Raw genomic sequence first — 11790 nt, 5'->3', positions numbered from 1 at the left:
GGTGCAGTGCCTGGCTGAAGGGCGGGTTTTGCCGTCCTCTGTTCGAGCGCCGCTTCCTGCTTTCCAAGCCGGGTGCTGCGGTAGGAGAGGAGCTGGCAGCGTGCCTTGGGAAGCCGTTCCCCAGACGCCCGCTCACCGACTGTAGTGAACCGTAATTAACTTGTCCTCACGACTAACCACAAATACTGGTGCCTGCATGAAGCGCTGCTTGCTCTTCTTGCCCTTTGCTCACTGTATAACCGCACCTGCCGTGGTGTTCGGTGCTGTCTTAGCCTGGTGGAAGTAGTCCAGCCTTTGGGATTTACCATGCGTTGCACAATTTGTCCGGTGAGTGCTTTGGTGGTGAAGAGTTTCCTCTGAACACACTGAGTGGGTATCTCCAGCATAAAATTTAGACTCTACCCCCTGTGGTATTGTTCAAGTGATACCTGAGGGGAACGTCTGGCGTGCTGTGGTCATCCTGGGGCTCAGCTGTTGCTACACAAGAGCTGGGATCCATTCAGGCTTTTCCTACCTGGTCCATCCACAGAGACTTTTTCCCAAAGGTATCTGCAGCTGTTGCACAACATGTGAAATTCTTTATGTTTGCTATTTGTAGACCTTCTGACAGATGAGCATGTGGCAGTGAGGAATAGCTGAGCTTGCTATTCTCAGTGCGCTTTTATGGGTCCTTTAGAATTAGTCCATAATCTGGCAGGCAATTATAGAGCAGAGCTTAAAAAACACCTTATTGCGAACAAACAAAAATTCCTAAACCTATAGAGCAAAACACACAGCCTTGTCCTTGCAATCCAGTTACAAGCAAAGGAAAATCTCTCCCTTCTGTTGCGTGGGGTCTGCTTTGCTTTCATTAAGCACGGCAATCTCTGCCATAACCCTTGTTTGGCCTCAAGAGTTATAGGAATTACCATACCACAGCCCAGGGTTACTCAGACCAGTGGCAAGAGTTCCTCCAGAGGATGGAGCATCACTTCGTGCTTCAGTGCAGCGAAGAAGAGGAGCCCTGAGAGAGTCTCTCCTAGTGCTCTGGGTTTAAAACATTATGTAGAGGCTGGGCTGGAGCAGCCAGAGCAGAGGAGGCTGAGAAGATGCTTCTGGTAGCCAGTGATGCCGGGGACGTCTCCATGGCCAGTGAAGACAAGCTGGGAGGAGGCTCTGACCCTGCGCTGGGCTGTGGATGGCCAGTGGAGGTGGCAGGATGGGGAGCAGCAAATGGTTTCTCTAGGGTCCATGGTACCGGTGATGGGGCTTTTGTTCTCTGCAGGTTAAGCAGGTCTGGTGCAGGTGGAAGGCTGTATGTGGAGCCGTGACCATGGGTGGTGAAAGGAACACAAAGGGCTGGTGTGGCCCTTGCATCCCAGCAGTGCTGAGAATGTCTGGTTTGTGTGGACAGGTGGGAACACAGGAGTGAAGAGACCTTCGCTTTGCAGTGACAGCACCAGAGAAGGCCACAAGATGGGCATATGCTCTCAGACGGTTTTGCTGAGGCTTAGAAAACCCTCTTCCCAGCCCTGGTCCCTGTGCAGCTCTATCAACCAACCAAAGGCTTGGCTTCAGTCCTCCTCTGCTGTTCCCTTGCTGGGACCTCTTCCTCCTGTGCCAGCCTTCCCAACCTTATCCCAAACCCATTGTACTCCCCTGACTTGCAGCGCTGCCATCCCATGCCATGGCATTCTGCACGTGCATTTGAAGTGCAACTGGCAATTCTCCTGGAGGTGACAACCCTGGGAAACCATGTGATGTGCTAGGTGACAGGCAGACACTGCCAAATTTGGGACATTCTCCCCTCTTCCCATCTGCCCAGCTAGCCCTGACACTTTTCACCTGGCTCAGGGACATCCAGAAAAGAGCTGACACCAGCTAGACACAAGCATGTAGTCTTCAGTACAGTTGTGCCTCTTTCTGCTCCTGGGTCTTTACCTTCCCTCCAGGGGAAGGTAAAATGACAGCTTCTCAACAGGACACATTGATGAGGAGGTGTGAGAGCTTGAGAGATGAAGGAGGAGGAAACAGTCTGGAGAAGAGGAAGATTCAAGTTCTTGGAGAAATGAAGGAGAGACAGAAAGGGTCAAGAGGAGGGAAAGCGAGATAGTGAAAGAAAGTAAGGAAGTAAGCTATGGAGGGCTAAAAGGGAATAACGACAAAAGCACAGGAGAAGGGGCCATGGAAGCTGGGAGGGCAGTCGGAGGGTGGAGGAGCAGCACAAGCTGAGGCTGCGGAAGTAGCAAATGGAGACATTTCAGCAAGGAAGGTGGAGGTATCTCTTGTGTTCCCACCATCAACGGAGACCCAGAGCTTCTCAATCCATGGCTCTTTGCACTCCTCCAAGATCCTGAAGGCCCTGTGCTAAGCAGGGCTGCCTCTGGGAAGCTGCCAGCAGGAACCCCCTATGGCACTGTCTTCCCTGTGCTCCCACAGCAGAGGGGCTGTGTCATGGGGGGAAGGTTCATCCGGGATCAGCTCAGTACTGGTGGAGAGAGATCGCTGCAATGGGGATGAGGTGGACTGACCTCAGGACAGCTTGGTCTGATCTGCGCAGGGTCAGAAGCCTGTGACACGAGCATGGCTTTTGATCTTAGTGCTGAGCAGGGCAAATGCTCTCTGCAGCAGGAACCAGGAACATGTGCTTTTTCTCTTTTTTCTTTTTTTTTTTTTTTAAATACAGCTCTTTTCCTCAAGCACTTTGATGCTTCTCAAATAGATTTTACAGCCCAAGAACTAAATCTGTCTCCTCCCACTGGTCACTTCCTCTGAACCATGAAATATGTCAGTCTGTCACTTCTCTCATCCACTTCCAAGCTGCCATTTCCCCTTGGGAAGCCACAGTAAGAAATGGGCCTTTAAAATGCTGGGCCACCATGCCCTCAGCCCAACCAGCTGCCTTCCCACCCACTGCGGAGCCCATCTCTGTTGCCCTCACGTGAAGACACTGCAAGCATTGGGTCCACCATCTCTCCTGGAGTCTCTCCTTGCTGTGTCTCCAAGTGATTAAAACAGGACCACAGCATGACCCACACCTCCCACCTCCAAACCCCTCCTGTGCCTAGAAATCCTTCCTCCCCATCCCTATTCCCCCCAGGCAAGACACAAAGCTGAGACACAGAAACAAGAGAAAGGAACATGACGGACAGTCCGCTGTGCAAAAAACAAACCAAGAATGAGGACAATCTGGGAAGGACAGGGGTGAAAGACCTCACCTTTGATCCCTCTCTAGCACATAGGGAGGCACACACACATACACTCACACTCACATCCTCTCATGCACGTGGAGGATGCGCCACATGGTTCGAGATGGGCCCATGGTAGACTCAAGGGTAGCGGGGGTGGGTTGTCACATCCAGAGACACTGGGTGACAGCGGGGGGGTGGGTGTGTGTGTGTCATTCACAGATTACTTTCGTGGTTTTCCTCTGTCTCAACAGTCATGGGGGGCAGCCCACCGTTGTCATTCAGCCGCTTGGCCCTGTAGGTCTCATAGTGGATGTTGTGGGTCACTTCTTTCAGGTCCTGAAGGTGGGTCCTGCAGGGGCCAAAATGAGGATGGGGTTAGAAGGAAGATATAAGCAGTATCAGCACAGTCAGTATTAATCTGATGATCATTTTATTCCCAGAGATAAATGGAAGATTTCTTCACTCAGTCTGGCTAACGAGCCCTTTCTGCATGGATGGTGTGGGTGCCATCACACGCAGCTGAGAGCTGGAGCATCAGCATTCAAGAATACATATGCAGGATGGAGAATATGGGCTGAAATCCCTGGCGGTGCTTGCCAGTGTCCTGCCTCTCTCAGTTGTGCCAGTGGGAGAGCCACTGGCCATCCTGGTGCGTCAGAGCAGACATGGGCTTATCTCATCTGAAGCAGTGGTGAGACAAGGAAGCACGAAACAAGGAAGCACCAGGAAAGTGTAGCAGGTCCACTGGAGACATAACCTCCAGAACACTGCTGTGAACGTCATCCTTAACCTCCATAGAACGCCTGTGGGCTTGGATTTCTGTATGCTTTGTGATGATCACTTGGTTAGAATGTTTTCACTGTAAGACTTAGGGAAAGCATGTCTGCTGCAGAAGGTATTGCAGAACAAAAAGAGGGCAGTGGGGTGATGTCCAAGTGTTGTACCTGGCCAAGTGTCTCAATACCTGTGGAATGAGCCACAGAGCTCTATCTTTTAAGTGTGTTTCCCTTGTTTTCTTATTTTTTGGTGTTGTTTTAAAACGTAGCTGTATTTATAGGGAACAGAGGTGACCCTGGGTCTGCAGCTTTTCTACAGAATTCAGGGCAGGTATCACTTGTGCTGCAACAACTTCATGAAACAGAGTAGAAGTAAGACAGGATGATGAAAGATGAATGAAATATGGAGCTTTTCATTTCCAGGTCATATGTTCCAGCACATCCCTCAGTCTGGTAGGACACATGGCCTAGGATGTGGTAGTGGCCTCTTTTTCACTGACTCCACCCCAAACCCACTATCAGCAACAAACAGAAGCTCTTTCAACCTAATATCCTTAATGGGATATAAGGGGGGTGGTAGGACCCTGATTTTCTCTAGGCATCCAGTTCATACATGAAACCTAGCACCTACTTCACGTAGTGGTCATGTCACCAAGAGAGGCATTAGAGCATCAGAGCATCCAGCCCTTAACTCAATCCAACCCTACCCCACATAAGTCTTCGCTGCCTGAAATGTACTCTATTTTCCTTTCCACAGGGGCATTTCACTCTAAGAGGGTCTCAGGAAGGACCATGGCCTTACCTGATGACAAAATCTCGAAGTAGGGCAAATTCACAGTGAGTGAGGTTTTCCACTGAAAAGAAAGCAAGCAATTGTTATGTTTGACTTTTTCCAACAACCCCTTTGTGGTTACAGAGCATGGGAAGGACATTGCCATGGAGCAGGTGCTGGGTGGGCAGAGCCTGCATACTTCAGAAGGGACAGACAGCTGTCTGAAAGACACAGTCAGGCACTGAGGAGACATGGTAAGAGGTGCTGGGCAGTCACGTGTATAATTGTATTTGAAAACCAAGGCAGCCTTAGAAGCTCAGCCTCGCACACAGTGCTGTTCAGACTGGCTCCAGCTTCTGCCGCTTGGCAGCAGTGGTACCACATTGACCATGGCAGTTCCCTCCCAGAAGAGCTATTTAAGAATTCTCCTCCTGCTTGGTTTCAAAAAGTTTATCACAAAAGGGATGGGAAGGTGGCCATGGGACGTGTTTTCTGGGCCCTGGTTTATTACTGGGGCCTGCAGAGATACTTTCAGCTCCCAGAAACGAGGGATTTTTTTACCTTCAATGATTCCCCAAGGTGTTTTCCTGCCCAGGACTCTTTTGCCATTCACTTGGTACTCCTTGTCACTGCCCACTACTGCAAAGGGCATGCTTTCCTGCTGGGGAGAGACATGTGGAGAGACCTATTGAACCTATTCCAGAGAGCAGCACAGTCATTGTTCCCCATCCACCTTTCTTCCTCTTATCTCACCAAACATAAGGCCTTTTCCAAAAGAAGAGTTTCTCCAGGACAACTTCACTGGCTGTCCTCTTTACCGTTGCACCACCCAAGCTTAGTGGGTAGTTTGCAGCAGTGCAAAGGCTCTGGTGTGGAGGTGAAGAGCTTTTCTACTTCCCATCTCCAGTATTTCTGAAGAAGGGGATGACCAGATAAGAAGTACCTTGGCTGGTACTTCTTATGAGGGTCTGTCAGCCCAGGGCTACTCATGTAGGTAGTGTGCTGTGTTTCCCACCCAGGTTGTAGTTCTTCACCAGAAGAAGGAGATAACTCAAAATAATCCTCCCCAGCAAGACACAAGAAACAAGTTTAATGACTGAAATGGTTGTACTGAGGAAGACCAGAAATGGGGGCATGTGCAGCTTTCCTGGGAAGTGGGACAGTAGGTGAGGCTATTGGTGACCCACATATCTCTAAGCACAGGGAGAAACCGTCTGTTTCCAGAACATGGGTGCTTGAGATGCTGCTATTCATAAGGATGTGCAGATGTTCATAGATTTGCTCTGCTTTATAGATATCCCTGGGCCTGGGAAGGGACTGCAGTTACCAAAGGAACGGAGATTAAAAAGCAGTTTATTTCTTACGCATGATGCTGAAGTGCAGAACAAAATCTGGTGCTCTCCTCAAAACCAGTAACAGTTTGGGGAAGAAGCAAAACCCATCTAGTCTTCTCCAGAATGTGTAATGTATTGCCAAATGGGAAATGATTAAGATGAGGAAGGTGGGAATTTCTGTTGGGGCTGTGACAGCTGGGGCAGTTGAAAGGGCATGTGTCAGGCAGCAGTACAAGAGTTTCTTGAGGACTGCTGTAGAGGCAAATCTATTTTCATTAATAGCCTAGCTACAAAAATGATGGGTGGGATAATTAAATGCACTAGCATCACAAGGCCAAGAGGTGTTGCCAGTACAAAAGCAGCTTGGTTTGTTATATGGGAAGATACAAGTTTGAGGCACAAAGAGTAACATTTAGGGAATAAAAACAGAGCTTCTGCTACAACTTCAGAGCTCATGAACAAGTAGTGACTGAAGGAGTGGAAGGACCCCATGTGCTAGTCAGATACAAAATGACCATGAGCCACCAGTGTGATGCAATTGTTTAAAAAGCACATGTGGTCCATGACCTTAGCAGTTCAGATCTCAGGAGAGCCAGGGGAGCATCGGGTACCAGCACCAGTGCTAGAAAATCAAATCAAACTGGAACAGGCACAGAAAAAAGTGACTAGAAGTGTGGACTACTGAGGAATGGGAGGCTCATCCAAAGGAGCTTGTCTCCTTTAGCTGACCAGAAGGTCCCTTACATCCATTGCATCTTTCATCCATGAACCATGAAGCACTTAAAAACCTTTAGTTACACACATCCATTTTACACTCATGACCAGCCCTCATGCCACCTTCCACTCCCACGATAAAATGTTTCCTACCCTGATTTTGTCGTTCTCTGTTTTATCCTCCAAGTCCTCATCGAATTCTTTCTGGGGGTAAAACTCGATCCCATTTACTTCTAGCTCTTTGCGCACCTGAGCAGAGAAACATCTTGGACCACAAAGCAACACAAACCTGAGGGAAAGGCAGGTGGGGTGGCTGGGCAAACACATCTGGGACAACCTTCCAGTAGGCAGGGGCTGGAGGAATTGTCCCTGGGGGCTGTGCAGCAAAGTGAGGACACACAGCAGCAGTGATGAACCATTCTTCCCCAACCCCAGTTACCTGTCTGGCTCTGCAGTTCCCGTGACAGAGCATATCACAAGATGTCACAGGGATACACACGTTTCTTCCCCCTCTAACAGATGCCTTTAGAGTCGCAAACAGCTGCATCTTCAGGACTTACCCACCAACCCAGGACTGGACTCTGCACATGCCCTGGTGACTGTGCTGCAATCCCAGGAAGAAGGACTGGAAGGATCAGGGGTTAGAACTAGATGATGGGGGTTGGAACTAGATGATCTTAAGGTCCTTTCCAACCCTAACTATTCTATGGTTCTATGATAGTATGCATTTCTTCCACCTTAAAGCCAGGGCAGGGAAGGATGCCATGCAGGAGAGGAGATACTCACTCTTTGTTTGAATTCAGTCTTCTCCTCCAAGGTCATGGTGTCAGCCTTGGCAATAACCGGGATGATGTTCACTACTTTGCTGAGATGCTTCATGAATTCCAGGTCCAAAGGCCGCAGGCTGCAGCCCAAGGGGGAACAATATGGAAGGGGTCACTTTACCCTCCTCCCTTTTCATTCTAGTGACTCTCCCAGCACCAGGGCATCAATTAAGCCCCCCTTGTACCTACCCCGCTTGCCACCACCATGTTTTCAACTCCTTCCTCCTATCCATCCTGCCATCTCCCAAAACCAGTGGTGTTTCTCTTGCCCTTGTTATCCTGGACTCTTCCAAGCCCCACAGCACCCAAAATTAAGCTAAACAGAGGCCAGCTCCACAGGCAGGACCCCTGGGCCTGAGATGGAGCAGTGCAGGGTATATCTGGCACAGAGGCACCAAGAGCTTGAGGAAGGACAAGGGACTGTGTACATACGAGTGGCCTGTGGGGGAGATGAAGTAGAGGCAGCAGTGCACTCGCGTGTCTGGAATTCGTTTCTTCCTTGCAATATTCACCTCCTCTTTCAGAAATTTTTCATATTGCTCATTGATGTATTTCTCAATAGGCTCCCAGCTGTTAAGGTGGGAGAGAGAGATGAATAGACAGGTACAAATCTCCACATGTTCCTGCCTACAGTGTTCCCGGCTTTGACAGCAGCAAAATACACTCAGTCATAAAAAATACCCACCACAAGCATCTCACCATCAGCTGAGATGTTGAAGAGTTTCTGTAACTGGGCACAGAAATAGGCACTTGCTGTGTAATGTGTGCATACCCCCAAGCATGCACACAGACCCCAGGTGTTCACAGTTCCATGTCCCCAGTACCAGCCCCCTGAGTGCGATAGCATCCCAGATGCTTTCCAGGCTGTAGGAGATGACAGTCTTTCCATATATCACCTTAACCCCAGCCCTTTCTGGGACTTTACAAGGCCTTGGCAATGTAAAACTCACCAGTTCTCATTGTTGATCTGGTCCCCAAATCCTGGCGTGTCGATCACTGTCAGCTTCATTTTGACACCACCTTCTTCAATGACTGGGGAAGAAATTGCGAACAATCAGTAAGCCTCCAGGACACTGCTCTATCATGAAACATGTGTCTGTATGCTACAAGGGAAAAAGAGTGCTCTGCCCTCATCCCTGCTTAGCAAGCATGATCAGGCCAGGCTAGGTCATGCCTCAACAGTGGTGACCCCCACTTGCATTTCTGACACCAAATTTTGCTGACCTCTGCACCAAAGCCACCTTATACCACCCTGCCACAAGAAAATAGCTTTGTGCTGTTTGTGGCCCAGAGCTAGTACCTATCTTACACAACTTGTCCTCCCCATCCTGAATCTGAGATGATGCACATTACTCTGCGCCACTGTAGAAGCTTTGCCATGAGGAGATGTACTCCACCAAACTTGGGATGGGACCCACTAATGTAATTTGTATTGGTTATTAAGTGTCTGCAGGTGTTTGTCAGCAGGGCTTAATCCACACATGTAGACTAATGTCTTGGCAGAACATCTGTAACTCTTTTCTACCCCTCACTTTTGGCTGTGACATCAGTGGCATCGCTGTTGAAGAAAAGCCTTGGCTGGATCTGAGGGCATCTAAAATTGACACTTGTCCTTTAGCTTCCCATGGAGAAAGGGCTGCCTAATACCAAAGAACTGTTTGCATAAACTACTGGTATCTTCTGCAAGACTGTGCTGAAGCATCAGTATTGCGCCACCCCAGCAGCCTGGCTCTTACCATGCCCAATGGCTTTGATCTCCACCGTCTTGGGGATTTTCTCCTCCCGGTTCCATCCTGAAGATTTGCGGCTCACCTGGGATTTGAAGAGGGTGTTCACCAGCGTCGATTTTCCCAGTCCACTCTGACCTGAGGATTGCAAAGAGGAAGCCTATGACATGTGCCGCAGCCCGCCTATGGCAACAGGACTAGGGGATAGAGCCAGGCAGGCAGGGGAAGGGGCTATAGGTGTCTCCGTGCCTTGTGCAGGCTCTCCTTTTCCCTGGAGCAAGCCCCCTCTGCAAGGTTCGCTTTCCCCCTTGGCCCCACAGGACAGTCCCTGACCATGGTCCCCAGTATCTCAGCCGGTGCCTGCCTACCTACAACCATGATGTTGAAGTCGAAACCTGTCTTCATCGTTTTCTTGCGCATCTGCTCAATGATGGTGTCAATACCAATGTAGCCCAGCAAGTTGGCGTTTATGCCCATAGGTTTCATTGGTACGACTGGTTTTTGTCGTGGCTCTGGGACCAGCTCAGACATGGCTGCTTCGTTTTTGTTCTCCACTGGCCCTGCATAGGGAGAAAGATTGAAAAATCATTATTAAGGTGTAACAAGGACCTCCTTCCTGACCTGTCATGGGGGCTCAGGGCAACTTTGAGCATCCATTTCAAGGGCTACTTGACGGCTGAATGGCAAGATTTTAGCAGTAAGTAGTTCCTCTTCATGGAGGAACATCTACTTGAGTTTCCAGCACTCTCTTCAATGTATCACACCAGATGAGGAGGTGGAGAAGTGGGGTTTGTTGAGCATGCAGCATATTGAATGCTACCTCCGAACAGCAGGAGCAGACTGAGTGAAGCTGGCTGGGTTCTTATTGGGGTGCCAAATGTTCTGTGTGTGTCTCCTCAGTTTTGCCTCCCAGTTCTCACCAGGATCACTAGTGTTTTGCCCCTCCAAGTTTAGCATGAAATTTGCAGTGGAACAGACTTTCAAGTCGTATCATTGAAGTAGAGCTTGGGATTTACCATGAGGACTTCAAAGCTTGGCCTTTGCCTGGGGCAGTTGCGTTACTGGCCATGTTGTGAAGGCTGAGTTCCTCAGAGAAAGGGAGTTGTGGAAGTGCAAAGCATGGTCACAACCTCCACACTTACCTGCTACCCATAGATCAATGGGGTTTACTCTGATCCAGAAACTAATCATTGTGACCAATAAACTGCATCTTTCCCTCCTCACTTCCTCCATGAAAAAACAAACAGGCAAAGAGAAAGCCCCTGCAGGCTTTATGGCCTCCCTGACTCCTTTTTGGGTGATGGCACACACTGCTTGGGGCGGGCCTTGGCCATTTATCTCCTTCTCTTGTCTCATTAGTGAGCAGCTCTCACCCGCTGGGAGGAAGCTGGAGGTTGGGATAGGACAGGACATGGGAGAAAAGCTGTAATTGATGGGGAAGGGAGGCGTGAGGGATAAATCTAGAAAGGAAGATGAAGGGGATGGGAATCAAATACCTTTCATACACAGACCAGCTGCAAACTAAAGCCTCTCCCACTCTAATTACTTGACTCCCCCATGCTTTGTCTCATTAGATGGTTATTTTCCCGGGACAGGGACAGCATGTGTTTTTGCTTGCTAAGCATTCCACTTGTTTTGGATGCCACTTCAGTTCAAGTATCTCACACTAAATTATCCCTTTCCATCATTTCGATGGAGTTTTTTGCTCCACTCAGCAGAACCCATTGGCTGCAGAGGAGATGTGAGAAGCCAGGCGTGCAACTGCCATTTGGTGGGTGATAGATGCTGCTTGGAGAGGAAGGTAATCCAGAGGTCACCAGGCTGGGGACACTGATAGCACCAGCCCAGGGTCCTTGTGACAGCTCAGCCAGACCAGGCAGACCGGGGCTAGGGAGAGGTCAGAGAGATGTTGTTCAAGCACAGGGTTAGGCTGCAACAGGCTGCCTGGGTGGCTGGTGACCCTGCCTGGCATTCCCACAACAAAGCTCCTGTGTAGGCACAAGGGCTGCTCTACACAGTGAATATTTTACATTTTATGTAATCTTTAATATCCCACGATCGTGTGCTGAGGGCAGACCCTGTGGAAGGGCCACCATTGGAAGGGAGAAGGGTGCCTCCACCCAGGTCCTTTTACACCACTTGAGAAGTCTTCTATGTTAGAGTGGCAGAATGGATGGGGGTGGTAGCACTTCCACTCATGCACAGCACTGTGGATAAAGTCTGAAGGTTCTTGTACCTTCACCTTGCCGGCAAGGGAGAGGTCTGCTGGAGGATGGTCTCCCACTCTGAGCTATCACCATCCTCTCCTGAAGCAGCGAGCAGCACCCTGGGGGGACCAGAGCACAAGATGGACTGTTGGCTTGAACCAGGTTGGCAATTCGGAGCACCTCATGCTGCCAGGCAGCTGCTGGGGGAGCAGCCTGCCCAGCCAAGCGCTTCCCAGCTGCAATCCACTCTTACACCCATCACAGCT

The 11790-nt window shown here is 49.7% G+C and overlaps 1 protein-coding gene across 2 annotated transcripts; it reads right to left on the bottom strand.

The window, feature by feature from the left end:
* Window positions 1-3339: 3339 nt before the first annotated feature.
* Window positions 3340-9873, bottom strand: SEPT3 (septin 3). Of its 2 annotated transcripts, none has more exons than XM_010021070.1 (9): window positions 9686-9873; window positions 9327-9455; window positions 8541-8622; window positions 8023-8160; window positions 7553-7670; window positions 6920-7015; window positions 5280-5379; window positions 4749-4800; window positions 3340-3519 (listed from the first exon to the last, which is right to left on the bottom strand). In XM_010021070.1, exons 1-9 carry the CDS (start codon window positions 9846-9848, stop codon window positions 3384-3386), a joined length of 1014 nt encoding a protein of 337 aa, XP_010019372.1. In that variant the 5' UTR covers window positions 9849-9873; the 3' UTR covers window positions 3340-3383. The 2 variants fall into 2 exon arrangements, with proteins under 2 accessions (XP_010019372.1, XP_010019373.1); XM_010021071.1 differs by having other exon boundaries at window positions 3384-3519; window positions 5280-5376.
* Window positions 9874-11790: the final 1917 nt, after the last annotated feature.

The sequence above is a fragment of the Nestor notabilis genome, unplaced genomic scaffold (assembly GCF_000696875.1).
Source record: "Nestor notabilis isolate BGI_N333 unplaced genomic scaffold, ASM69687v1 scaffold23888, whole genome shotgun sequence".
Lineage (NCBI taxonomy): Eukaryota > Metazoa > Chordata > Aves > Psittaciformes > Psittacidae > Nestor > Nestor notabilis.
This window is presented reverse-complemented; position numbering and strand designations above follow the sequence as displayed.